We start from the raw sequence: 26,100 nt of genomic DNA on the forward strand, positions 1-26,100 counted from the left end.
CAACACCAGGGGGAAGCATTCAGCCACTTTTATGGTAATATGATTTAGGAAATTCAAGCAACTGATTGATGCAAAGCTATTCTTCATATAAACTGATAGTTAGGCATTTATGTTACATCAGTTTATATATATATATCAATTCATATTACAGTGTTTCAACATAATTCTTAAACTTCACATTACCCTAAACTCACCATTGTGAAAGATAGAGATGGTGTGTTCAGCATGATGTGCAGTGTCAATTTTCTTTGGTTAAATGTTTTAGATCAATGCACATTATTGCGTTGGAATGTCCATATCAAAGTCGAGACCTAAGTCCATCACAAAATATGTAGTAAGATTTGAACAGATCCTCTCTATTCAGTCTGACTGAGTTTGAAGTTTTTTTTGCAGACATATGGGCACATTTTCACTATCTAGAATCTTGGAGTAACCTTAAGGGCATCCATTTGTGATTGCTATGTAAAGGTGGATCTCTAAACCAAGTTGCTGGGGCAAGATACATTATGCAAAGTAATTTTCTGATTGCTATTTGTGTAAGAAATTGAAAGTTATGTATCCTTGTTCTTGCTCTTCACAATTATGCTCTATTAAGAGTTAGTCTATCGCCTACAATCCCCAGGAAATACACAGTGTGACAGGAGGTTGGGGGGGTTATCTTGCTATTATTACATATCTATATAATAAAATACTAGAACTTCTGAATGAAGACCTAACATTTTGCTTCACAAAGTGATTTGGATCATACCATCCATAAAGTCTAACAGCTGTTTGTTCTTATTCCAAGACTGTTCAGGCTTTATGGATGAAATAGCATTCTGAAATGCATTTTTAAAGATATTTACAGTGCATGATACATCTTTGATGCAAAGTGTTGTACTAATAAACTGCAACTGAAAAAAATGTAGTGAGGAATATGTGTCCTGTGGTCTCTAACTTACTGTGAAAAACACCAGTAGCTGTAGAAATGTAAATTTAGGCATGCTAATGTCACTGAGTGGAATAAATAGAATACGTTAGAATAGAAATTTCTTAACTGTTTTACAATGAGGGAGTTTCTATGTAACAGTAGCAAAGTGACAGGCAGTGAACGCAAGTAGGTTCACATAAAGATGGAATATGAAAACAGAATAAAGAATAAGAATAGTAAAAAAAAATTCTTCATAAATATATATGTGAACACTAATTGAGTTTGCTGGAAGCAGTGATGAATATAAAGTCTTACAGCTTCTGGGAGAAAGGATCTATGACACCGCTCCTTTGTCCACCTCGGATACAACAGTATGTTACTGAAGGAGCACCCCAGATCAGCAACAGCATTGTGCATGACGTAAAGTTAAATAGTTAAACATTTCTATTTAATGGGAATCTTTACTAATTTCAAAATAAATAAATGCAAACAATAAAGTCAGTACTTTGAGGTCTTGGTGGCTTCACAGTCGAAAGGCTAATTAAGGCTAATTTACATGTCATGTCATAGATTACATCAACTTAAAGGACCTCCGTGTCCTGTGATGGACTGGCAACCTGTCCAGGTGTATCCTGCCTCTCGCCCAATGACTGCTGGAGTTAGTCACCAGATAAAACAAGGACAGATAATGGGTGGATGGACCCACGTGCCTGTATCCATTATTAACCACTTCTTCACTTTACGCAACACTACATAAATTTATGTTTAGATTCATGTAATCTATGGGGTGAGTGTAAAAATAAGTTCACATTTCTACCCATTCATTTAATGTGTAAAAATATACTTTACTACTTTAATACTTTGGTTTCCTTTTGTTTTAAATGTATTTTATTTGTATATAACTTTGTTTGTTCTTTTATTACATTATGTTCAATAAGGTCAAACTTATTCAACTCAAAGTCTAAAGAGTAATCATGTTTTGAGGTATGATACAAATGACTGAAATACTGAGCGAGACTGGATGGGAGCTACTTTTATTTTAGTACACAGGATGCTATTTTTGTAGTGATGTGGTAAGATTAACCTTGAGACAATAAGATATCAGAGCTTTTTTTTTTCTCAATAGGTTATTTAGAATTGTTTTGTTTTGAACAGGATTAAACAATTGCTTTCAATTATACTTTTTTAATAGCAAAGGTGTCAGAGTTTTTGAGGTTTGCAAATGTCATTAATTACATAAGCAGACAATTAATTCTAATAATTATTATACTACATTTTTTATTTTTAGTCTTCAACTTTGTAAACTTCTGAAGCAGTAACGTATGAGGTATTTGTTTCCCCCTTGGGATGAGTAAAGTATTTTTATATGAATTTAGACTGAGGTTTTTATCCAGTCAAGTTTTGTAGCTTCTATGTTTCTCAGATGAACGCAGGTAGGGAATGTGTTAGCTTAGAAAGAAAGACTCCCATCAATATTTGTGATAATCAGTCTTTCACATCACTGTGTAGGATATTTTGCACCATTCTTTTTTTCTTTGTTTTTTGCAATTTTTTTACATTTTTTAATTTAAATTTAAATGAGCGACGATAGACTGTCTTTCAACATTAATTGAGTCAACCCCAGTCTGAACAATTAAATTTAAGTTCAGACATACCTAGGCTACTCTAAAAGCATAATTCTTTGAGTCTTTTTGAGGTAGACCTGCATAACCCAAGTGCGCTTTCTGAAGCAGCAAAGCAGCCTCAGACCATGACACTACCCTTATTGTTTGACTACTGTTATGTTATTTTTTTTTTCTTAAGAGCGAAGTGGAAACACGTCTTCTGATATTTACATAAATATATATAGTCATCCCTGTGTCTCATGAGGTTACGATAGATTTTCCTGTAGGTCTTGGGAAGAATTGAAATTGTTTTGAAAAAAAAAAAAAAAGAAAATGTCCTTTGTGTCCTTTTTGGTCAACAGTAGCTTTTGAATTGGACATTTTCCATGGATGCCATTTTTGCCTCATCTCTCCTTGTGGAATCATAAATACGGTGAGACCTGCAGTGCTTGAGATGTTGTCCTGGGTTCTTTACTGACCCTCTGAAAGATTCATTAGCGAGTTTTTGTGACATTTTTGGTCTGCCATTGATTCCTGGGACAGGCCATAACTTAAAAAAACATCTCTAACTTTCGGTTGGTGGCATTCTCCAACCCCTTTAGACCAACAGATGTCAGTGACTTTTTATTTCCAGGCATAAAATGTTATTTGACTGACAGGTTTTATTTAAGGTCTTACACAAATCAGTAATTGTCTATAAACAATTAAATTGGATGTGACAAAAAAGAAAAAAAAAAAACATGTTTTTCACAGCGCCATAATCAATGACTTTCTTTCTTCAAAGAGTTGGTTCACACCAGGAGTAATAAAAGAGATGGGTAACATTGGTCACTTCTTAAACCTGGTAGCAGAACTGAGATCAGAAGATATAACAGAAGACATTCGACTATATATGGATTCATTATATAAAAAATAAATTGAAAATTGACCAATACATCACTATCTATCATTTACATTATCAATTTCCAGACATATTCGCCTATTTATTTATTTATTTGTTTATGTATTGGTCAGCATTTCTTAATGAAAGAGTTTAACATAAAAAATATCGGCTGGTGGGGTACATTAAAACACAAAGGATCATTTTGTTGACAAAAACAAACTAAAAAAAAAAAAAGAGAGAGAGAGGGCACTTGTAACCTGATCGACTGGCGAGAAGAGCGCAGAGGCAGACTGTCCACACGGTGTGATCCGTTTCTATGTGTTAGACCAACATCCCAGAATAGCAACGCGTGCGGCCACCGAGCGAGGAGATGGAGGAGGAAGTGGCGGATTTAACAACTGTTGCTTTTGCTGCTGCTGCTGCTGCTGCTGCTGCGGAACCAACTACCTCTCAGTCCGGGCGGCATGGTGAATATCGGACAAGAATAAATTGTATTTTAGACTGTCATTGTGGATCAGAGTGCAAGTCCACGGGAATATTAAAAAAGTCCTTCCTATTTAAGGTAATTTAATAAAACAAAAAAACCCAAACAGACAAGGCTAGAGACAATTACGAACGCGTATCGGTTTCCTGCTTTTAACGGAGAAATGTGCTCGCCTGTCCAGTCAGTGTCTGTCTTGCGACTGTATTATTGGCCACAGACGCTTGAGAGCTGCTGGCGGCGCATGTCTGCAGCAAAAAAAGCAGACAAGGAGCGTCTGTGTGATGAATGGAAAAGCAGACCTGCTCTGCTGTAAGACAGCGGTGATCGGATAACCTGTTGAACTGCAGCTGTCAGTCAGCTCCCAAGTCATGCCGGAATCACAGGCAGAAAGAAAGACAGAAAAAAAAAAACATTGAACAAGAGAAACACGCGTTACTTCAATGGCAACAAAAGTGGCCTTATACGCTGCTGGTAGCTAAAGAGCTTTTCTTCAGGTAAACAAATTCTGTCCTTAATATTTATGCTTAAACACCGTTCAACAATGCCTATGCTTTTTTTTTTTTTTTTTTTTTGCCTGTGGATACAATTGTTGATTGCGATTGGTTTTCAATAAGCACCATCCACACTAGGAAATTGTAAGTGGCATAGGCCTATAGTCTTCAATTAGGAAAGGAAAGTTAAATCATTTTTTATTGCTGTGATGGGGAAGTGAGTTGCTTTGTGACTGTGATGTTTTCAAAAGTGATGTCCACGAGTTTGCACTGCCATTAGGCTACATCACATTCTCTCTTCAGGAGCAATTAAAAATGCTTGCGACTCTACCGGTTCGACCTTGAGTCACATCTCCACAGCAGCTTTTCAGCATTGCCTGCCCACGGATTTCCAGTGCCTGGGTTGTTGAAAATAGCTTGGTTGCTGCCTGTCGCTATGGCTAATTCCTTAGGAACCGGTGGATCCAGTTTGATCCATCCCTCTCTCTTTCGCTCCCTTTACCAACTTGTTGAGTCTTCCCTTTTCTTTGTTCGCGCTGTAAACGTTCACCATGGAACCGTTCGGTCATAAGCCGCGTCACTTTTTTTTTTTTTTTTTTTTTTTTTTTGTTCGTCTTAACGATCTGCTGAAGTTCGAGCTGAGTTGAATGTACATGTCGATAAGACGGCGTTGGTGTCGCTTTTAAAGTGGAAAACTCGACAGGGAGGAGGGGGCACGCACTTTAGAGGCTTTCACACAAGCGACAGTCACCTGTAGGAGACTGCAGATGCGCACCTCTTGAACTTTTCGCTGCCTTCCTGAGCTTGAGCTTTAGAGCTGTTTTCTTATCGGATGGTTACATGTTGATCTGGAGGAAAAAAGTTTCTGTATCTTCCTGAAACGTTCCTGGATAAATTAGGTAAAGTTGAACTTTACAATTTATTTTTATTTTTATTCATTTGTAGGGAGGTGGAGACAACGTACCACCACCCCTCCCTCTAGCTTTCTCTACATTACTTTTTTTTGTGCATAGTGGAGCCACTTACTTGAACGCAATCCTGTGAACCCAACTCTTTATTTATTGCATGCTTCTGCTTTAAACTTTCAGTTTTCCTGTCATATAAGCGTTTCATGTACAGAAATACGGCGAATCTGAAACTATTTCTTTGCTAAATTGGTGCTTTCACTACACAGCGTCGCTGTTTATGTGAAACTCGCTCAAACTATGAGAAAAATTACAAATGGTTCATCTGTGTCAAACATGAGATTGCTCCTAGAAAAGCAAGAAAATGTGTAAGTTGTGAATCATTCAGTCCTCACTTAGATGTCGTCATGTTGTTTTCTTCTAATTAATAAATGGTTATGTTTTTATGTCCTTCAAGGAAGCCAGTAGTAATGCTGTGATGCAGTACAAATTGGTTATGGAGGCCAGAAAAATTATAATTAAGAAACACAACTTTCTTATGATAATTGTGTGAGGAAATTCTTATCAACGCATTCGACTGGTTTCCTTACTGTAAGAGCTGAGTGATTAGTGCATTTCTTTGACTTTAAATTTTATGGTTTATTACTAAAAAGCAATAGTGTTTTTTGAGTCTAATAATGTATTTACAGATTTTTATAATAAATTCTATAAATGATGTTTGGAGTAATTTGTAAAACTTGCTGCAATTAAGTACAGAGAGGCCTCTTGCAAAACAATTGAATTTCTCATGTCTTAAATAATTTTATTGATGTTGTTGACAGCATGATAAAGTTAAACTCACAGATTTTATGACTTTCCTTCACCTGTTGCTATTTAGGAATTCCATAGTCGGAAAAACATTGATTTGCAGGTTCTCTCCTGTTACTCATCATTTACCTATATTTGCAAAGTTGAATGCATCTTCATCTACATTTTAATCCCAGAATTGCATCAAATATTTATCAGTGACACTTTGTGTATGCATTCATGGAAATTTACAGAAACCGTCATATGGTCAACCAATAACTTAACTAAGGAACATATCTGAGTAACAAACAGGAAATATAATATTTTTTTGTGGGTTCTTTTTCAAGTTTAATGTTGTTCAGACGATGCTTCATTTGTTAACGTGCATTATCGCCTCTCGACCGCAAGAAATTAACAAACCTCCTGCTGATCATTTACACTTGAGATTAGTGTAATTGATACATCTGTTTGTGCAAAATATGCAGAATTGCACTATAAATGGGATTGGATCAGAATGTATGTATCTGAATTGTACTGGATTGATTTAATTATATATTTCTGAAAATGAGTTGAGCCTGTTAATTTTGTAATGTCCTTTGAGATTACCTTTCTCATGAATTGGAACCTTATAAACAAACTGAATTGACCTATAAATTAGATTTTTAAAAATGCAAATGCGTGATTTTTGTATGCAATATTTGTATTCTAAACAAATAGTTTTACATTCTTACAAAAACTGACAATAGCATTTTTGTAAAAATCATCACTAATATTTTAACAGTTTATTTTATATCTTACAGAACCTCTGAAGAAATGGAAATGGAAACGTCTGAAGACTATTCTACTAGTAAGTCCATAAATCATTTATATAACACATTATGATTCTATTCAAATGTCTATTATACATTATGTAGATTATTCTGATTTAGAGCTGATTTGAAAATAAGAACAAAATATATTTGCAATCACAACACGACAAACATTTTAAGGGATTTTCCCCTAAGTGCAGGCTTTTTCCTGTTCAGCCCTAAAGGTAGAGAAAATGATGCATTAGCACATCCTGTTGAATGCAGCAGATGCTGGATATGCGCTTTGTGGTACTCCATTGCCCTTTGTTGGTTTCCTTTGGGTAGGTCTCTGAATTTCTCCACCCCTCCTTGATTTTTGCTTTTGTGTGCATTTTTCAAAAACAGGTAGTATCTTGTTGATGACATCAGTGGGGACTTTTGGGTCTCCATTGGGGGTTTGTGTTTGTAGGAACACTTGGCAGGCGGGCTAGTGGAGGTGGAAGGATAAATGGAGCCTCTTCCTGTCTTCATCCATCTGTGGGTTGATTGTTAAACATGGAACATGAAGCAGTCAGCATGATGGTGGATCATAGCGTACGTTTATAAGAAGCCCAGTAGTTTAGGCCCTGTTTACGCGACAACAATTTCGGGTGAAAACAGAAGAGTTTTGTTGTGTTTGTGGTGTACATTTACATGAAACCACCGAATGTTTTTTTCTGACAACGGCACAATTTGAAAACGGGTTCCAGAGTGCAATGGTTCTAAAACGTACCGGTGTCCCTTGTCTTGTAAACAGAATAAATGGATCTTTTCTGTCAGGGAATCCCTAGCTCATGCATGGTATGACGCAAAACTTAGCTGCTTCCTACAATCCACAGAAGAAGAAGAAGAAGAAACTACTGGCTATGCTGGTGTTACTACAATTCGTGTTTCCCCATCAGATACAGTTTCCCCAGTGTCTCTTCACCACTGCACACTGTCCAGGTGGCAAAATACACGTGTGTTTGTTTAGCGCTCATAACAAGCATCCGCTTGTTAAGCGCTCTTATCTCGAAAACTACGGACACTATGAAAACTCAAAGAACGTGTTTCAGCAAAGTTATCCCACTTTTTTCCAACTGCACCCTAATCAGACGCACTGTTTCCCCCCAGTATTTGGGAGAACGGTACCTGATGAAGAAAAGTGAACCGACGTGCTTTCAAGGAGAACTTTTTTTTAACACATGCACAATTAGTTTAAAAGAACAAAGAACCGACTATTGGCGTGGCGAAAGCGTTACTCCTTTTCGATGTGCACCGTTACCGTTCTCAGTACACAAAGCATATTATAGAATGTAATATGTCAAATGAGATATTTTATTTTACAACATTACTATTTTCCTACACACTACCACCTTTAGAAATACAGAATTTTTTTCAGCTCTACATTAAATTCAACAACCTATATGTTAACTTTTCAAGGTTGATATCTTCGACACAGGTCAAGTATTTTATTGTAGCTAAATCTCTCTTTCCTGTTATCCATATGGAAACAAAGGGGAAAAAGTAGACACCCTCAAAATGTTTTAGTTATTGCATCTATATCTTTACATTGAGCTCAAACATTATCATGGTTCATTGTATATTTTTGACTTATTTTGCCATTATTCTTCATTGAATAACAATAGGGATGTAGTATAGACATACAATTTCATTACAACACAGTGACAAAATAATCTATGTTGACCAAAGATAGGAAAATCATAATACATAATAAAAAAGAGCATACTTACAAACTTACAAACCAAAGACAGGCACAGCTTTAGATCTGAATTGATCAACTGGTAACGTTATTTGGGGGTTCAGTGCTGCCATCAACCCTGTGCTCTTGTGGATTCAACATTGTGTGGTTTTAATGCAATAATAAGGAATGAAATAATAAAACATTATTTTCAAATTGTTGGCTTTACATCTGACACTGCCTGCTTTCCGCATTCTTTTATTGATGTTCACATGGAACCAACAGGAAAAAGTCATTAAAACAGCAATCCATGAAGATTATGATGATCCAGTGATGTTTCATGATCGAAGTAAAAGGACCACTTGTTTTAATGCAACAAAAGCTTGGGGTTGAACCAATAATCTGAAATTATTAACTTGCATTTAAAAAGGGAAGACAACCTTTGACTTTAAAATGTGAGGAAAATGTAATGCAGCCAGGAACATACTTCACTGCATGGACTTTTAATGACTTTAAAACACAGAAAAGGAATATCTGACAACCATAATTTAAATGATAGTTATGTCTTTTTTAGGAGTTTCTTGGTACCAATTTTTTACCTGAATCAGACAAGGCAGAACAGGTCACTAAATCAGTAAACTAATGTTGAACAGTGCAAACATTTGATTTTCCCACTTTGTAGAGCAAAATTTCCCCGATATTGCAAGGCAGACCGATCCACCATACTGTTTACCTACACTTCCCTGGCAAGACACAAAAGAGAAAAAAAAAAGGAAACAGGACTTTAAATTTGTAGAAACACTTGTGCCCTGATTCTATGTTGAACTGAGTTTTGCTGAAAAGTAGGAACGTTTTAATTTGCATGACAGTAATACATATTGTACAGTACAGAACTATTTTATGCTTGAAGACTTGATTACGTTTACAGTTGACTGGAAGATACATCCTACCACGCTGTGACATGTCTTGATGGGAGTTCAAGAATTGAATCAAACTCAAGCAAGGTCAACAGAGTGGAAATTTGAATGTTTATTTGATCTTTATGTAAGTGATGGTAACATTATCTATGAGTCAGAGTAGCGGAATGAGACATGCAACCAGACGGTGAATATTTAGATATGGGACTCATCATTTTTGGTTTCAATTTCTGATGGCCTTACAGACGGTGTAGAAGATGAACATAAAGATTAAAAAAAAAAAAGTGTAAAGATTGCTATTACATAAACGGGCTATAGATGACTTATAGTATTGTTCTTTGTTCAAATTATAACTAGTGCAGTTAAAGCTTGTTTCTTTCAAAATCTGCTGAATAACCAATTCTTGAGAGTCCAAAAGGCCTTTATTATTTAATCGTTTTCTTTTCTCTTTAGTCAGTCCTTGTTCCAATACTCTTCCTGAAAGTCATGCCTCTGTTTTTGCACTTTTACTCCTGCACTACGCTTTCCCACACTCACACAGAATCATTCTCTTACCTCGTTTGTTTCATCGTCTCACGTGTTGATTTTGTTCTTTTTTTTTTTTTTTTTTTTTTTTTTGCGATTCCTATTACTCGTGGGAATTACTCACACTTTCAACTGTGTTTTGGAGAAATGAATTTACTGTCTTTTTTTTTGTTGCAATTATCAGATCATTAATTATTTGACACACATCCATATATAAATAGAGAACATTAGTTTTTTTGACAAATGGAAATGTGGCTCAGGAGGCAGTATTGACATGTTTATGAAGCAAAGATTTAACAGTAGTTTTCATGCTGCTAAGTTCCATTGCTTTTGAAATCAAGTGTGAGGTTTTGAGGTCATCTTCAGACATTACATTTAAATTACAAAAATTATAATATAAAACTATAAATGTGAAAGATACATTAAAAATCAGTCTTTACCAATAGATATGTGAATTCACACCTGAAAAGTTTAGAATTTGCTGTTAAAAATATATACATCCATCCCCTTTGATGTGGACTTTGGGTTTTATGGCTGCTTGTCCTTTACAGGTGCACAATCTATATATGAAACAGTGAAAAGGGGAAATACCCTAAAATCATGACATGACCTCTTTAATAATAGGTTACATTTTAAGGTGAACCATAGGAAGTTTCTAGGGCTAGTCTCATACACAGATTCAGTTTGTTCCAAAAATAGCAAAACAACTGCTAGGTTTCATCAAATCGGGTGCTCTTCTTGCTATGGAAAAGAATCAGATGGTGTACTCAGGGGCCCCGCCCTGCCAGGAATCTTGGGCGCCATGACAAAAAATTTAATTCGGCCCCCTAATGCAGCTGCTGTTACAATTGTTTGAGTCTATCTGACCCATCAAAAGCGTCACAATTTTAAAGGCTTGAAACGCCCTTGCTTTATTTGGTTCAATACTGATACTAGCAAAATATTTACTGCTCATGAATTTTACATGAAATGTCTTTCCCCATGAGCAACAGGGGATTCCTTCATATACATGAAGGAATCGAGACTTTTCAAAAAATGCTATGTAGTTGCATTTTATTCAAGCTGTAGTATAGAACTTTCATAAAAAAAATATGTTTTCTCCATATTTGTTAAAGCCGGTACCATATTGTGCCAGTTTGTTACGAGACAGATTATCTGTGAAAAGATCAATCTCCTCCACCTCCTGTTTGAACTATTACTAATTAAAGTAATACAATGTTCTGGTCAAAAACAACCAATCAGAACCAGTAGGATGGTCTTAGCACTGTCAATCACTACTCACTACTAAATGTGCTAATGGTGGATAAACAACTTATCGTTATTGCTAGCTACAGCATAGCACAGAGCGAGGGGAGGGAGGGAGCACTTTTTTATAAAAGTGACATACTGCAGCTTTAATTTCATTTAGGAGAGGACAAGTCAGGAGGGACCTGGGTTAGAGTTGCTGCTGACTGACTTATCTGTTGTTAAGTGTGGTAAGAGGTACAGCTACAAGTTAAATATATGAATGGTATTTTTTTTCCTCCATTCATAGAATGCTAGTGAAATGGAGTCAAACAGTAGTCTGTAGCTTAGCTCACTGCTATATGGTTGATAATCTCACACAGTCTACCCACCTCTCTTGGAGAAAAACTGGGTTACAAATTGATGCTCTTGTCTTTTTCTCTCTCAATTTCTCTATTTTTTTGAAAACTTGACTTTATTAATGTTCTTGGTGGCATAGTAACCGTGACAGTCGTTCTTGTCTTCCTTCTGCTGACTGCTGCTGAACACCGTCACCGTCAAGCGCTCCAAGCAGGAATGAACCATTTCATGCAGATCCAGGGGGTTCAATGCAAATATGGATGTCTGCTTTTTGGTGTGGGTGGGGCAACATTTGATTTTTACTGCTAAAAGCTTTTTTAGAAAACACAATATGATTAATTTTGTAATTGACTGAGCCCCATTTTATTATTTTTTTCTATGAAAAAATAAAATACAATAAATAAATTGTGGAGGCCCCCTGTCGGTCGGGGGCCCTTGGAATTGTCATAACTTTTCCGCCTTATGCAGCGCCCCTGGGTGTATTTGTTGATATGTTGTTTGTGGTTTTGAGCCATTTTCCTAACATCTTCTGAGCAGATATAGAGCGACATATTTCCGAAAAGGTACCTATGTTTCATAGACATACGTGTACAGATGCATGATTTTGAAAAGAAGTAGATGTCTTTGCTCTTCCTAGGCTTCTGAAAGGATGACTGGACTTACTATTTGGTGTCAGTAATGAAGTCAGCAAAAATTACACCTACAAGTTTCGTGTGTATACAATGTTTCCTTTCCGTTTGCACATAAAATCGTCCAAATTTAGTGCATTACTCAAATAACCTTTTCCCCAGCAAGCCTTATCTCTTTGTTATTCTGATCTTATGGTTCATTTTGGTTTGACTCAGCAAATGCAGGACACCAACGCAACTTTTTGAGTCAGTCCATAAAACCTTAAGCTTGTGGGCTGTTAATTTTTTAATTATGTTTGATCTTCAGACAGTGAAGCTGATAAAGCTTTTATGGTGCTATGACCAATTACTTTTCTCCTTACAAATTTCTTGTGATTTTGATCTTGTAATGATTTAAAAGATCAAAGTTTTATATCAGAAAAACAAACTGAATAAATTCAATAAGCAGTTTTCAAATTATTCCTTTTTGGCAAAACCTCAGCCTTTACGGAAATATAATCACAGTTATTAACTCTTTTTTAATTCAATTTCAAAAACTTTATCCAATTTCAAAAACTTTATCCAGACCTGGCAAATTAAGAAATCACCTACACAGAACTTCTCTGATGGAATGAGAAAACCATGCCCAAAACTGAAGAAATTAAACACTGGCATTGATTAGTCTGGATGGACTTTGCTGTTTCAGGATCTGCGCAACTTGCTGCAGTTGATGAAAGAATGAATTCTGCACAAAAAAAAAAAAAAAACAAGATCGATCTTGAAGTATGTCACCTTAAGCTTAAGATAAGTTTGTCTGATTCTGATCATTGACCAGATCAATGATGCTGGTGTGCTTTGCAATGCTCACATTGCCTGTGAACATTCACAGTTGTGAACTGTGGCTGAATTAAAGTACTTCTGCTAAGGATGTGGTCCTCTATTCCTATTTAGTACTGTCAAGGTTTCACTGCTATTTATTGTAAATGTCAATGGCAGATGTTGCCCACAGGGGCTACACAACCATTTTTTTAGGTTTTAGGGGCAATTACTTCTCTACATCTAAACAGGTTGGTTGCGATATTTTTTCCGTAATAATCAAAATATTACTTAAATACTGCATTTTGTATTTTTGTCTTGCTGTCAAAACTTATTTAATGATTTAAAGAGGTAAGTGCATCTAAAGAATCAAAAAAGAATAAAAACCAAAAGGGGTGGTGATTATTGAATTTATACGGTGTTGTGTCTACCCAAGCAAGTAAAAATTATTACTGTCAATGATATTCTAGGGACATGAGTCTTAACATGTTCCTGCTTATAGTTATGTAGTAAAAATAAAACTGATTTTTATTGTTCATGCTGAACTCTAAGCTGTTACTATAGACCTGACCCTGCAAAGCCATTGCTATGAGCATCTGTCATCATCTGTTACCAAAAGCTAATGGAAAATCCATCTTGACAAATCTGGGCCACTCGTGGACAGCATTGCCAAGGGATAGCCAGGGTTGGTCACCTGAGATTTCCTCCAAACCCAAACTGTGCAACCTGAGCTTAGGCTGAGGGATTGTATCATGGACAACGTCTCCCAGTATGCCCCACTCAGTGAGGCTGTTGTCAGAGTATACCAAGACCACAAAAGACATTGACAGCAAATATGATCGGTCATTACTAGAGATAACGTAGTGCAGATTCTTTTTGTTCTTATGAAATAAATAATTTCATAAATAGACCAAAATGACATTACAATGAACCCTTTCAGAAGCATCACTGGCTCCTGTATTTCACTTTCTTTTTTTCTTGTTTGTTTTCTATTACTTAGTGCTGTCTGCTAAGACAGGTCTAAAAACTGATGGGCTAACCATGTTTCCTTTGGGATTTGACACCTGGGTCAGAGATAGTGTTCACCTCTTGCCACTGCATTGTTCAAGTGACCCTGACGGGGCTGGCTGTAAGGGGATAAGGGATTGTTGTGCTCTCCCTCTGAGTGGACACTGGGCTATCCATAGCCAGGGTTCTGTACAGACTGCTGAGAGGATGCAATCTGATCTGCATTTGATGGACATCAGGATTCTATTGTTGCATAAAAACAGTGTACTTATGTAAACTGGTGTGCTACATAGACTCTGAGGCAGATCTGGTAAAAATGAGGAATTATCAGACAAATAGAGAGATTTTACAAGGACTCTACCTGTGTACAGGAGAATGTGCTCCTTAACACATTACTACGTAGTCACTTTTCTTGATAGCGCTATCAGCTGAATTGTTTTCACAATAACAAATTAATTACCATTGTTTAGGTAACGGTGTATAAAAATATCCTTTAAAAAAAATTTATTTTGAGCTTCTAAGGACTCAAAATATAAGTGTTTCATAATGATGCAGGCCTTTTTCAAGACCCTGAATTCTCATTTTAACATATAACATGGATTTTCTTTTTCACAAAGCACTGACATCCCTTTTCCTTCTTTTTTTTTTTTTTTAACGTATGCCTTTTTCCATGCTTGGTAAAGATTGCTTTCTCTTTGTTTCCCAGGTAACGGCCAATGCTCTTCCGGCAAAGAGGACTCAAGAATGGCGGTTGATATGTCACCACGTAATGTACTAGCACTTCCCCAGGGTCCTAATTCCCCCAATGGTTAGTAAATATATATACATAATAGTACTACATTCTTTCCAAATGCATTCTATTTACTGACACTGCTGTTGTTGTTTTTGATATGTAGGCCTAATAGTGCAGACTAGATATTCAAAAATTGGCTTTGCGTCATTTTTGCAAATAACATTCAACAAATATGTTGCTTTTTACCTTGGATTGTGTCACTGTAAACTGTATGGCGCATCTTTAAGGTATTAATACCCCTTGAATTTTTGTACATTGTTTCGACATAAAATGTTAATTTATGTATTGGGATTATTGCTTGATAGATCAACACAAAGTAGTGTTTAAATAGAAGAAAGTGTTAACTCGGTTTCAAAGATTGGAAAAGATTGGAAAGTATCTGCAGGCATGTATGCAGTTAATATAATAAAATAGACATTTTACTGTCATTAAGAAAACATATACCAGGTAGCATACACTCCAAATATAATTATGCTTCCTTGACTCCCCATTGGACTATTAAGATTATCAAAAATGAAAGAAATGTATGAAAAATATAAAAAGAAAAATATTCAAATAATGACTCTTTACACAATCGGCAAGGCTTTTTAGTTCAAATAAAATATAAGACAAACATAAATTATTACAGCAAATGGTGTTGCAAAAAACTTCACAGAACAAAAATGAGCCATATTATCTCAGATAATGAACTGTAAAATGCAAACAATTACGTTACATAATATTAACAATTTAGCATGGATACAATAGGCTTTATGAAAACAATATTTGTGCAAAGGTATACCGTACTGAACCTCAGAGTAAAATATAGTCCAGTGTCATTTGGTTCCCGTTAGTGTACTGACCACAAACCTAGATTATCTGTAGCAATGTCACCATGATCAAGCAAATTAAGTAAAGGGGAAACAAAGTAAAATTAAGCAACTATAGAAATATAACAGAAACTTTTCTCACCAGTCTTTAAGAGGGGTGGAGGAGAGCTGGAATTAGGTTTCCCAAAGGAGAAACTGTGTCTTAGTTACCTTTAATGCTGTCCAGCATGTTTTGACATTTGAAGTTTCAGTAGAAAACATTATATACACAGTCAGCAGTAGATAAAAAACAAAAGCCTGTATGACAATTATATATTCTGCCCTCCATTTACTGATGAGTAGAAGAGTAAAATTGCAGTCTTTAGGGTGGATGACAGATTGGATGGGAATGGTGACAGAATGTCTTCTTTATTCATAATGTTTTGATGCTGTCAGTCAAGCACTCAATCAATAATGATCACCCTACCTGTTATTTAGAAATAAATTATTAGGAACTTATGTGAACCATCAACAATACAATATTGAAATTAAAAGAAGTAGTTAAATGTATGTTCATTTACTTACTTCTTTTGTCACATCTAATAAAATCAAAATAATGTCTTCTCCTGACTGCTCTGTACAGTCCAGTCTCTTACATTAGAAAAATGGATGTAGGCACACAGAGCTGAGTAGCAAGGATGTTTAGGTTTTGTCCATGTTGCCATGATCCAGCTATCAAAGATAAGGCTCAGCTTCAACTTGGGCACAAGGATAAGTGAAACATACAGATATTGCTTCTTAATGAAACAAGTTTCCACAGTCCATAAAATAGAATCCCCTAATTTGGACATTTCTTCTGCTAAGCATAAAGTTGTCAGGATTTTTCTTCACAGACTGAGAGGTCGGTTGATGAAAGCAGTCAAATGGAAGGATTTAAGGAAACAACAGCTACACAGACTCTCATTGTGATTATTTCCCCTGTAAGATCCCAAAACAGGATTGTCAGGATCAGTAAGGTGCGGTTTGAGTGTGCTTGAGTTTTTTTTTTTTTTTTTTCCTTGTCCAAACGTAGGGTTCATTTCATATTTTAAAACAGACAACAGTTGTAGTGCTGACTTAAAAAAACAACTAAATATTTAGTTACACAACATGGAAACATGGGAACTGTGTAGTATGGGAACACAGTCAAGTCTACTAGATGAGACAGATCATCAAGTTATGTAATACTGGGAAAATCACTTTTGACTCCAGGGTTTATCACAAATACTAAAATCAGTAGGTCAAAACCAAAATCATTTCTACAGGAATGTTTTTACCACTGTGAAACTGAATCAAAGCAATGAACGGGAGCGAAATGTAATATTCTGGGGAAAAAAAAACTATTGTATGATACTATTTGTTTATCGGTCTATTTATGAAGCTCATAATGGAGGATCAAATGAAACAAGAATTTCAGATCTGTTTATATTTTAGAGATTTGGGTCATTACTGGAATCTGGCAATTTTTTGTTCTTGACAAAAAATCTCCGGAACAACGCCAGTATGCATGAACTGAACTTGAAATTTTCTGCTCATTGATTTGTGGCAGGTTGTGCTTAAGAAACATTGTTCTCTCTGGACATTGTTTCTAATTAAAGAGGGCTCAAAGAAAACCAACAAAAAAACTAATGTAGGATTAATAAATAAAGCTAGGCACAGCTCTATGTTCTTTTGCTATTTTTCAGAAATATCATTTAAAGCTGTTGTAGCCCAAAACTGGAACAAATCTTTGCACAGGCATTTGCACACAAGCACTAACTGTATTGCACAATCTTTTGCCCTTGTCTTCCATTGTATCTCCCATTGGTAGTCAGCAGCCGCCAGTAATGTGCCTCTGACACTCCTTTTCTCCTCAGGGACAGCTTGAAACCAGACCATCCTGTTTAGTTTTTTTTCTTTGATTTGACTCAGTCCGCTCCATTCTTGGTATCAGATCATCCTATTCTGTACATTACTATATATTACATTATTATGCCCCCTTAAACATTTAATGTATATTGTTAAATTTGTTTTATCATATCACAAAAACTTTAAACCATTAGACTTATTCAACATTTTGGCCATTTAGAGTTCTCTAACCTAAATCAAATGACGTTGTATGTTCATGCAATACAAAGGCCACTTTGTGAGATAATGTAAATGATTCTTGTAATTATTGCATGATCACATCATCTTACGGACTCAGCAGGTCAAGAGAATCACACATTTGAATTTTTACAGAAGTGGCTATAAAGCAAGAGGAAGATCTGGTGGAAGATGGTGACAACAACAGCACAGCACCTGAAGAAATGGGTCAGCCAGGAGATGAAGGAGCAACACTGGAGGAATCTACGACAAGCAGCCTACACAATGGACAAGATGGGTCTGGACCAAATGGACCATCAGAAGCCGGGATTCGACAACAAAATGGTATGCATTATTTCTAAATGTAATAAAAGCATTTGAATATACGGATGTGTGATATGATTCAGATGTTTTCATAAAATATTTCAGGTTTCGGCAGGAGATTTTGTAGTTAACTTGTGACAGTGAGTCATATGCCTTTTCTTTTATATATTTTTTTTGTTTCTCGATAGTGGGTGGAGTTTTCTTTCTTCTTTTTGTCTGAACACAACAGTTTTGCTTTGAAATGATTAGCAAGGAAAAAAAAAATCCTTGGAATCTTCCGTAACCTGTTTCCAACTGACGCCATGACTCCTCCGGTTGTCATCGCACTTAAATGAGATTTCTCTTTTTCCAACTGGCTTCAGATCAAAAGATTTACACAGCAATATATTGACCACTTTGTCAAAAACATGTGCAACATTTACCCTGTTGAAAGCAAAAATAGGCATTTTTGAAAACTAAAACATGTTGATGACAAATTTCTGAATGAATCAAAACAAAGTGCTTTTTGTGTTTGTAATGAGTCGGTTAACACCAGCTTATGGCTGCCTTTATATTGTCAACTCCTTCGTTAGATATTGCGCTAATGCATGGTTTGAACAGTTCTTATCTCTATGGTTTTTGCTAGAGAAAATTTTTAAATATCAGAAGCAATTTCGGAAAAAAAACACATCAAACAGCAATGATGTTTAAATTTAAGGTATAAATTACAACATAATAAATGAGGAGAAGTTTAATCGGTAAATAAATAAGTGTTGAAATTCTGAATTAATGAACCAGGAAACCATTTTAATTTTGTTATTATCAGCTGGAAGTGTTTTTGTAGTGTTGCTGCTAACTTAGTTGCGGCAATATGTCAGTTGAGTTAAATTTACTTTATTCTGAAATTCTGATCCATGCACCCGATAAAAACTCTTAATAAGATTTGAGTGTTGGACTAGAGACCAGTCACATCTCTAGTCTTTAAACCACAAGTCCACTCTACTGTCTTTTATTTTCTTTCTTATGAAATCTTCTCAAAGATTTTAAGTATGATTAAAATTTGGGCTTTGAGTTATTGTAATAGATGGTCAGTCCAATAAAAATTATTCAATACAGTATTATAGTTAATCTAACTATAATGTAATATAAAACAATACAGCTACATGCTTAAAATACAGTTAGGAATTAAAATACAATTGTTAGAGAAGGCAATGTTGATATGAGCATTGGTTTATCTTAATCAATGTAACAAGAAATACTTTTGATTTAGTTCTATTCCATATTTTATCTGTCTTTTATATAGAAAAAATAAGCTTGTCAATATGTTACAGAAGATGAGGTGAGATTAATATTTCTAGTTTATTTACCCTGAAACATGTTGCTGAAAACACTATCTAATGCCACAGCAGTTGTTAATCTGCACATGTACTATTCAGTAGCGCGTAATTTTGAAGTGGAACAAAATTGACGCATAGTTTTCATCATTTTTCACCATTTAACATCTTACATCTGCAAGTTTTGGGGGGATTCGTTATCAGCAATGCACATCTACAGATAGAGCTTTTTGTCTATTATTGCAAAATCTCTAAAGATCACTCAGCACAGATGTAGAGCATTTGTGAACATCTCTTATCAGGTCTTCCCAGAGATTCTAAGTTTGATTTAAATCTGTGCTTTGAATGTGCTTTGATCAAAAGCACATTCATCCGTGTCGCTGGTTTTATGCTTACAGCCATTGCCCTGCTGGAAGACTGAAAGTCTCAAGTTCTTTACAGCTTGTAGCAGCTTTTCTCGCTGTCCCATCATGCATTTAGTTCGAGCCAGCTTCACGTCAACTCTGAACATTTTCAGTGGTCCCCCGAAGACAAGATTGCCCACAGCATGGTACTGCAGCATGGTTTTCAATGGAGGGGTGATGTGTTCAGGGTAGAGAATTAAGAGTGTAGTGTTAATTCTCTATTGTGATTAAATGACCAGTTTGGATGTAATCTTACCAGAACATCTTCTTCAACAAGTTATCTGTTTCCTCAACATGACTTGTGACAACTGTAAACTCTCTACAGTGGGTTTTTTTTTGCCACTGTTCTATAAAAGTCAGTTTTCTGACATATAAAGCTAATTATGACATGGAGATATAGCTATCATTAGCTATCCATAATGGTATTTGTCACTTCAGTCATATTCTATAGCCAGTGGGGTCAGTGAAGAGAGTTAAAACATTTACTTTTAATGTTCTGTAATTTCACAGGTCAAATGCATCCCCACATATTTTTCTCTTCATTTGGTTTTAGAAATCTTCAAGATTTTACTGGGAAATTAAATACGATGTCAAAGGAGCTGACAAAATGCTTAGCTTCTCAAATATAAAGAATAAAGCAGTTGCTAGTGGTAACGCATAGATAAAGTGAATTTTCAGCAGTTAGATGAGGTACATTATTTTATTTAAAGTAGAAAAGTGACCCTTGCTCTATTAATAATCTGCTAATAGTAAGTTTTGTACTAACTTCCTGTACCATCTTCCTTCAGGTGACAGGCCTTTCCAGTGCAACCAGTGTGGCGTATCGTTCACCCAGAAGGGGAACCTGCTGCGACACATTAAGCTGCACACAGGTGAAAAACCCTTCAAGTGCCCTTTCTGCAGCTATGCTTGCCGACGCCGTGATGCCCTCACTGGCCATCTTCGTACTCATGCTGGTAAGCTTTGTTCTCACCCAGCGTGCTTCTCTTTTTTAACCAAACCATGTCTGCTACCTAGAAGAGACTGTTGCTGTGTCGCCAGAAGTGCTATGAAGATAGACAAAAGAAGAAGTTGTAGTTTTATATTTAGAGAGACTAATGCTAATATTTCCCCCTATTTTTGGTCTTTGTTTATGTATAGTACAATCATTTTAGTGAGCATCAAGTTATTTGTCCCAGATTTTTTCAGAAAAAGAAAACATCTGGTTTATTTTGAATTTTTGTTTGCTTTCCTAACATATTCTTCTTATATATTTGTGTGACTTACAGGCATGTGCAGGTTAAAGACTTCTGTTTTTCATGTCCACATTATAGATGTTGTGAGTGTTTTGTGGTTAGGTTCCAAGGACATGCTGTTTCTCAGTTGCTTTTCTATAGACAGAGGAAACTGTTGAGAAACATATGTGGAGTGGTAGCAGTCTCTCTCAACTGTAACCCACTTTCCTATCAGAGGACGTGTTCTCCCCTCCATTGCGCCTTTGAAATCAAGGTCAGACAATACCGTCATTTCTGCCTGTGATGCCCGCACGGGGGTTACTCATACAAAGTCCTCCTTGTAGATGGAGGCAACATTTGTTTCTTTGTCTGTGCCAATACAAGTTTTTATATTTTTATTTTATATTTTGTTTAACTGTCCTGCAAAAGTATTCCCCTCTGAATTACCTCACTTTTTGGTTTAAAACCAACAAGAAAGTTTTTTTACTGGGAGTGTACACCACGACAAAGTTGCATATTTTTGTGATATTGAAAAAAAATTCTGAATTTTGCAAATATGAATCAAGACAGTGTTGATTGAATTTGAATTTGACTTCAATGAGTCAAAAATTACCTTTTGAAGCTATTACATTTTTGATAACTTACTCTTACTTGCCAAATAGCTCAGGCTCTCTCAGATTTGATGGAAAGCGTTTGTAAACACACATCTCAAGGCCTATACTTTGACTAAACTATTCATACACAAGAATATGCATTGGTCAAAACGATTGTATGTTCATGGTCATTGGTCTGCAGGAGGCTTAACCTCTACCCCAATTTCAATTCTGTTGCACCCCCTACATGATTCCCCCATATTTACCCCCTTGCTTCTTCCCCATCAACTCTTCTGGCTTTTTTTTTTTTTAACAATGTGCATGTTGTTTTTCTTTTGTATTGGCACTGCACTTCCACAAGGGAATATTCTGAGCGGTGGGATTTCTGCAGCTCTCTACCATGTGTCTCTTGGCTGCTTAACGCTTTCCATTGTCAGTCTGTCGGTCCAGGTGGAAGATCTGCTGTTTTGCTATGTTCTTTCCATTTTCGCCTGATGGATTCAACAGTGCACCATGAGATGTTAATGTCTTGAGATAATATTTTCTATCATAACACTACTTTAATTTCTCGGCAGCTTTATTCAAGATCAGTCAAATGTTTGGTGTTGATTAATTAACCTCTGGACCCATGAAAAAACAAAATTAATTCACACATATGTTGACTTATTAGTCGGAAACCTTAGTTTCTTGCTTTGCTCTGGATTTTATTTAGGATTTAGATTTTTTAATTTTATTTTAAATACTGCATATCTTCTTCCTACTGTAATAGTGTTGGTCATTCACGTAATATGCATTAAGATTTTTGGTTGTAGCATATAAGTTTACAAGGTATTACTCTTATATATCACCAGAGGTGTAATTGTAACAGTCTTCCCCCATATTTATCCTGCATCCTTTCTTTATCCAGGCTTAGTTTTAAAGGCTTGTAAAGGTGACAGCTCTGACTTGGTTCCCAGCCAGCAAGAACAGGTTTAGCCAAAACAAAAAAAAAAGAAGAAGAGGGAAAGCAAGAGAAAAACAGAGTAGTCAGTTGAGGAAAAAGTTAAGAGAGTGACATTCAGTGAAGCAGGGAAACTGAAGATTGAACAGGCTCTTACACTGGAAGATGGCTTTTTTCACTGTGAAAATGTCGTTGTGAGACAATAACAGAGAATACTGTATATTGAGAGGGAAGCAGTTTTTCATTAGCAACTACATACCCCAATTTCCTATGTATTAGTCAAATGCAATCTAGTAAGTCTTTGCTGAAAGCATTTGCATAAATAAGAACTCAGGTAAATGTGAGTTCTTCAGATCCTTCCATCATCTGCATGAGGTTGTGTGTGGGTGGTCATATAAATATGAGAAAAATGAACTCTGAAAATAAAGGATGAATAATGTGCAAAACTTTGACTTTTTTTTTAAATTGTGATACACACCAAAGAAAAGTATTCCTATGATAACCTTTAATGTTTGAAGTAGCTCATTATTTAAAGATATTAATACGGCAGTGACATTATGTGGTAAATTTCTGAGATTCTGTAGTTTGTAATGGTGTTGAATATGTTATGTTGCAGTGGGAATAGAAAAACAAAATGTGTGCTTATGTAACACTAACAATGATAGTTTGGTTTTGTCATTTTGTAACATGTGGGCTTTATGTTTATAAAAAAAAAAAAAAAACACCATCTAGACATTTATCTGGGAAAAACAGAAATATGATTTACTGTAAGAGTAATATGCAGTTCTTATTCACTTCCTTACTCATATTTTTATTTTAGTAAACACACCTTTCTGCTTAACATAAAAAGCTCCTATGACAATAGGTGAATCTGTCTCCAAGACGTGATGTGGTGTGTGTGCGTGCATGTGTGTGTGTGTGTGTGTTTGTGTGCGTGCGTGCACGCACATGTGTGTGTGTTACTGCCTTAGTGTCTCAGACTGAAACATGCTTGGTTTCTCTGTTCTCACAGTACTAGTTCACCCATACATCATTGTCTAGTAGTAGCTGTAAAAACTATACCTTGGAATGTCTGTTACAGCCAATCATAGTGTCTGGTTCTTAGTAGTAGAATTGTGTGGCCTCCACTTCACTCACTGACTCTCTTTATGAGTCAGTACCCTAATACAGGACATAGACCTATTGCCTCAGCAGTCTTCATCTTGATGAGATTCTGCTTTCTACTGTGTTTTTGTGCTGAGTTTCTAAGATGGATTTATAACGAAACATTTAAGCAAATGATCCATTTGCTTAAATGGATCATTTAAATGGATCAATGGATTTTTGAAATTTAAGCAAATGATCCATTTGTGAGCTTACTCACAAATGGATCAATGCCTATTTGGTTAAAAATATGTTGTGTTAAAACAATGTAGATTGGGTGGCTGAGAAAGATTTAAAGAATGTGTCCTCATCTTTCCATTTGAATGAACTGAATAAAACAAAACTGGTATAATGAATCACACTCCACCTCCGTAGCAGTTTAACTTGGAGTTACTTTCCTACCATCACGGGATGCATGATCAAGTCCGTTGTTTACTCATGCACTGCCACAGCAGTGGGAGTTTGCTTTGTGTGGCACAGACCAAAGTGTTTTGAAATAGACTACATGGTGCAACTACTGATGTCGCCCACAGCCTCTGTTTCAGTCTAGCAACAGTTGTGTGGAATCCTCACACTAGTAGTGGAACCTCCATGACCTCAGAAGATTACTTTTAGTTGGTTTGTACTACTAACATTGTATTACTATTACACATATCTATGTTGCTACAGCTCCAAACTTTACACTCTATGCAGCTGTAACTGAAACAAATATTTTCTCTATTGATTACCCATTACATTAGTTGGAAAACCACACAAGTGCAACTTCTGTGGACGGAGTTACAAACAACGGACATCCCTGGAGGAGCACAAAGAGCGTTGTCACAGTTACCTCAGCTTGGATCCTGGTGCCAGCACTGGCCCTTACACAGGTAAATGTTAGAGTTGCGCAGTGAAAAGAACGAATGACCGGAATTGATGGATGTTTGTTCTGATCTGGTGTCCAGTCTTTTTGAAACTGAAAAAGCTCATTTATATTTATAAAAAGTTTAATGCACCCTTTCTAAGCGCTATCTGCTTCAGTCAATTTTTGCTGAATGAAGAAAGCGTCATATTTTTGGAATCAGCGAGGTTTTTGAAAATGCAGTAAGAGGAAGCACAAAGATGTAGGAAGCTATTTACAATGATACTGTATTTTAACATGTCTTCCTGTTTGCAATTCATTCAGGCTGTGAGAGAGTGAGCAAGAGATAGACTTCTAATAAATAAGAAAGAGCTGAACAGAACTTACTAAAATGTTATTTATTATATTAGATGAAGCTTCCATCTTTTATATCTATGAATGAAATCCACATGAAATGTGCATTCGATCTTATATATGGAAGCTCATACATTTTCAAAAGCACATTGTGAATGTGAATTGCACCAGTCAAAAAAATGTATTGTGAATGTGTCCTTTGTAATACTAACTCTGAAAACCTAGTTAATTGATCATTTGATATGCTGAACTCCACGATAATTTTTGTCTGTTCCTTAAATTGTTAGAAAACCTGTTTTACATTAGCTTTTCTCACATAACAAAAGCTCTCATTATGACTAAAATGATTAAACGAGTGCCCACAGTCAGAAAAACAAAACAAAAAAACAAACAATTATATATATATATATATGAAGTGTAACTTACTGAAAAGTTTGTAAATGAAAACGAATGTAAATTATATTATGAATTATTATATCCACAAGTCAGATTTTTAAAAATAAAATTAGAAAAGTTGATGAAAAGAAAAGTTGTGTATTTTTGTCTAAATATTAAAATATTTTGTGACCTAGTTATTTCACACTTAAAACGTCCCTCTGTTTACTCTCTTCCCTCTGAAATTTTTAGGTGAAGTTCCAAAAGGGGGCATGGCTGAGGCCGGCAGTATGCCAGCCTTCGATCGGCCACCCGTCATTGAAAGACTGCCGACTAACGTTGGAAAGAGGAAGAGCACTACACCTCAAAAATTTGTGGGTGGGTATTTTGTATATAGGTCAGATATCAGCAGCTTGATTTGTGGTGCTTATTTTAGAGGAACTGTTTTATAAATGTCAACCTTTTGCATTTCATTAGCTGCTATCAACTTGCATGACAATATTTTTGTTCACTTCAAAATAAGTTTTATTCTTATTCACCTAATTTCACTTTTGGTAAACAAGGTAGTAACAGAATAATCTTGACATACATAAAGATATTTTTTCCCTCCCAGCTTTTGTGTCACATCATATCCTTATAACACACAGCAACTATGAGCCTATCTACATGAGAATGTTTTATTTTTTTCGTTTTCTCTTTATTTGCACCACTATTAGAGGAAGAGTTTGAGCAAGCTAGAGCAAGCAAAGGGCTCAAAGGCAAGGAAATGTTTTTCACTCTGTGGTTAGATACACCTGTAACTTATAACTTGGTTCTTATCAAGTGAAAACAGCTTACCGCATCCCTGTTGTGGAGGGGTTAAACAGTGCAATAGTTGAAGGATGGG

The 26,100-nt window shown here is 35.8% G+C and overlaps 1 protein-coding gene across 5 annotated transcripts in view; it reads left to right on the forward strand.

Moving 5' to 3' along the window:
* Positions 1-26,100, forward strand: part of ikzf2 (IKAROS family zinc finger 2) — a 68,705-nt gene that overhangs the window by 38,044 nt on the left and 4,561 nt on the right. Inside the window, exons 1-7 of one of the 5 annotated variants that reach the window (XM_055031574.1) lie at positions 3,792-3,959; positions 6,864-6,910; positions 14,736-14,837; positions 17,870-18,058; positions 20,543-20,710; positions 24,385-24,513; positions 25,467-25,592. In XM_055031574.1, the coding sequence (XP_054887549.1) occupies positions 6,877-6,910; positions 14,736-14,837; positions 17,870-18,058; positions 20,543-20,710; positions 24,385-24,513; positions 25,467-25,592 (748 nt within the window). In that variant the 5' untranslated portion in view covers positions 3,792-3,959; positions 6,864-6,876. Of the gene's footprint in view, positions 1-3,791; positions 3,960-4,352; positions 4,376-4,992; positions 5,272-5,577; positions 5,646-6,863; positions 6,911-14,735; positions 14,838-17,869; positions 18,059-20,542; positions 20,711-24,384; positions 24,514-25,466; positions 25,593-26,100 lie in introns of those variants that run through there. The other 4 variants (XM_055031575.1, XM_055031573.1, XM_055031572.1 and 1 more) reach the window with 4 other exon arrangements.

This window comes from Poeciliopsis prolifica, unplaced genomic scaffold (genome assembly GCF_027474105.1).
Source record: "Poeciliopsis prolifica strain line A6 unplaced genomic scaffold, Auburn_PproV2 SCAFFOLD007, whole genome shotgun sequence".
NCBI lineage: Eukaryota > Metazoa > Chordata > Actinopteri > Cyprinodontiformes > Poeciliidae > Poeciliopsis > Poeciliopsis prolifica.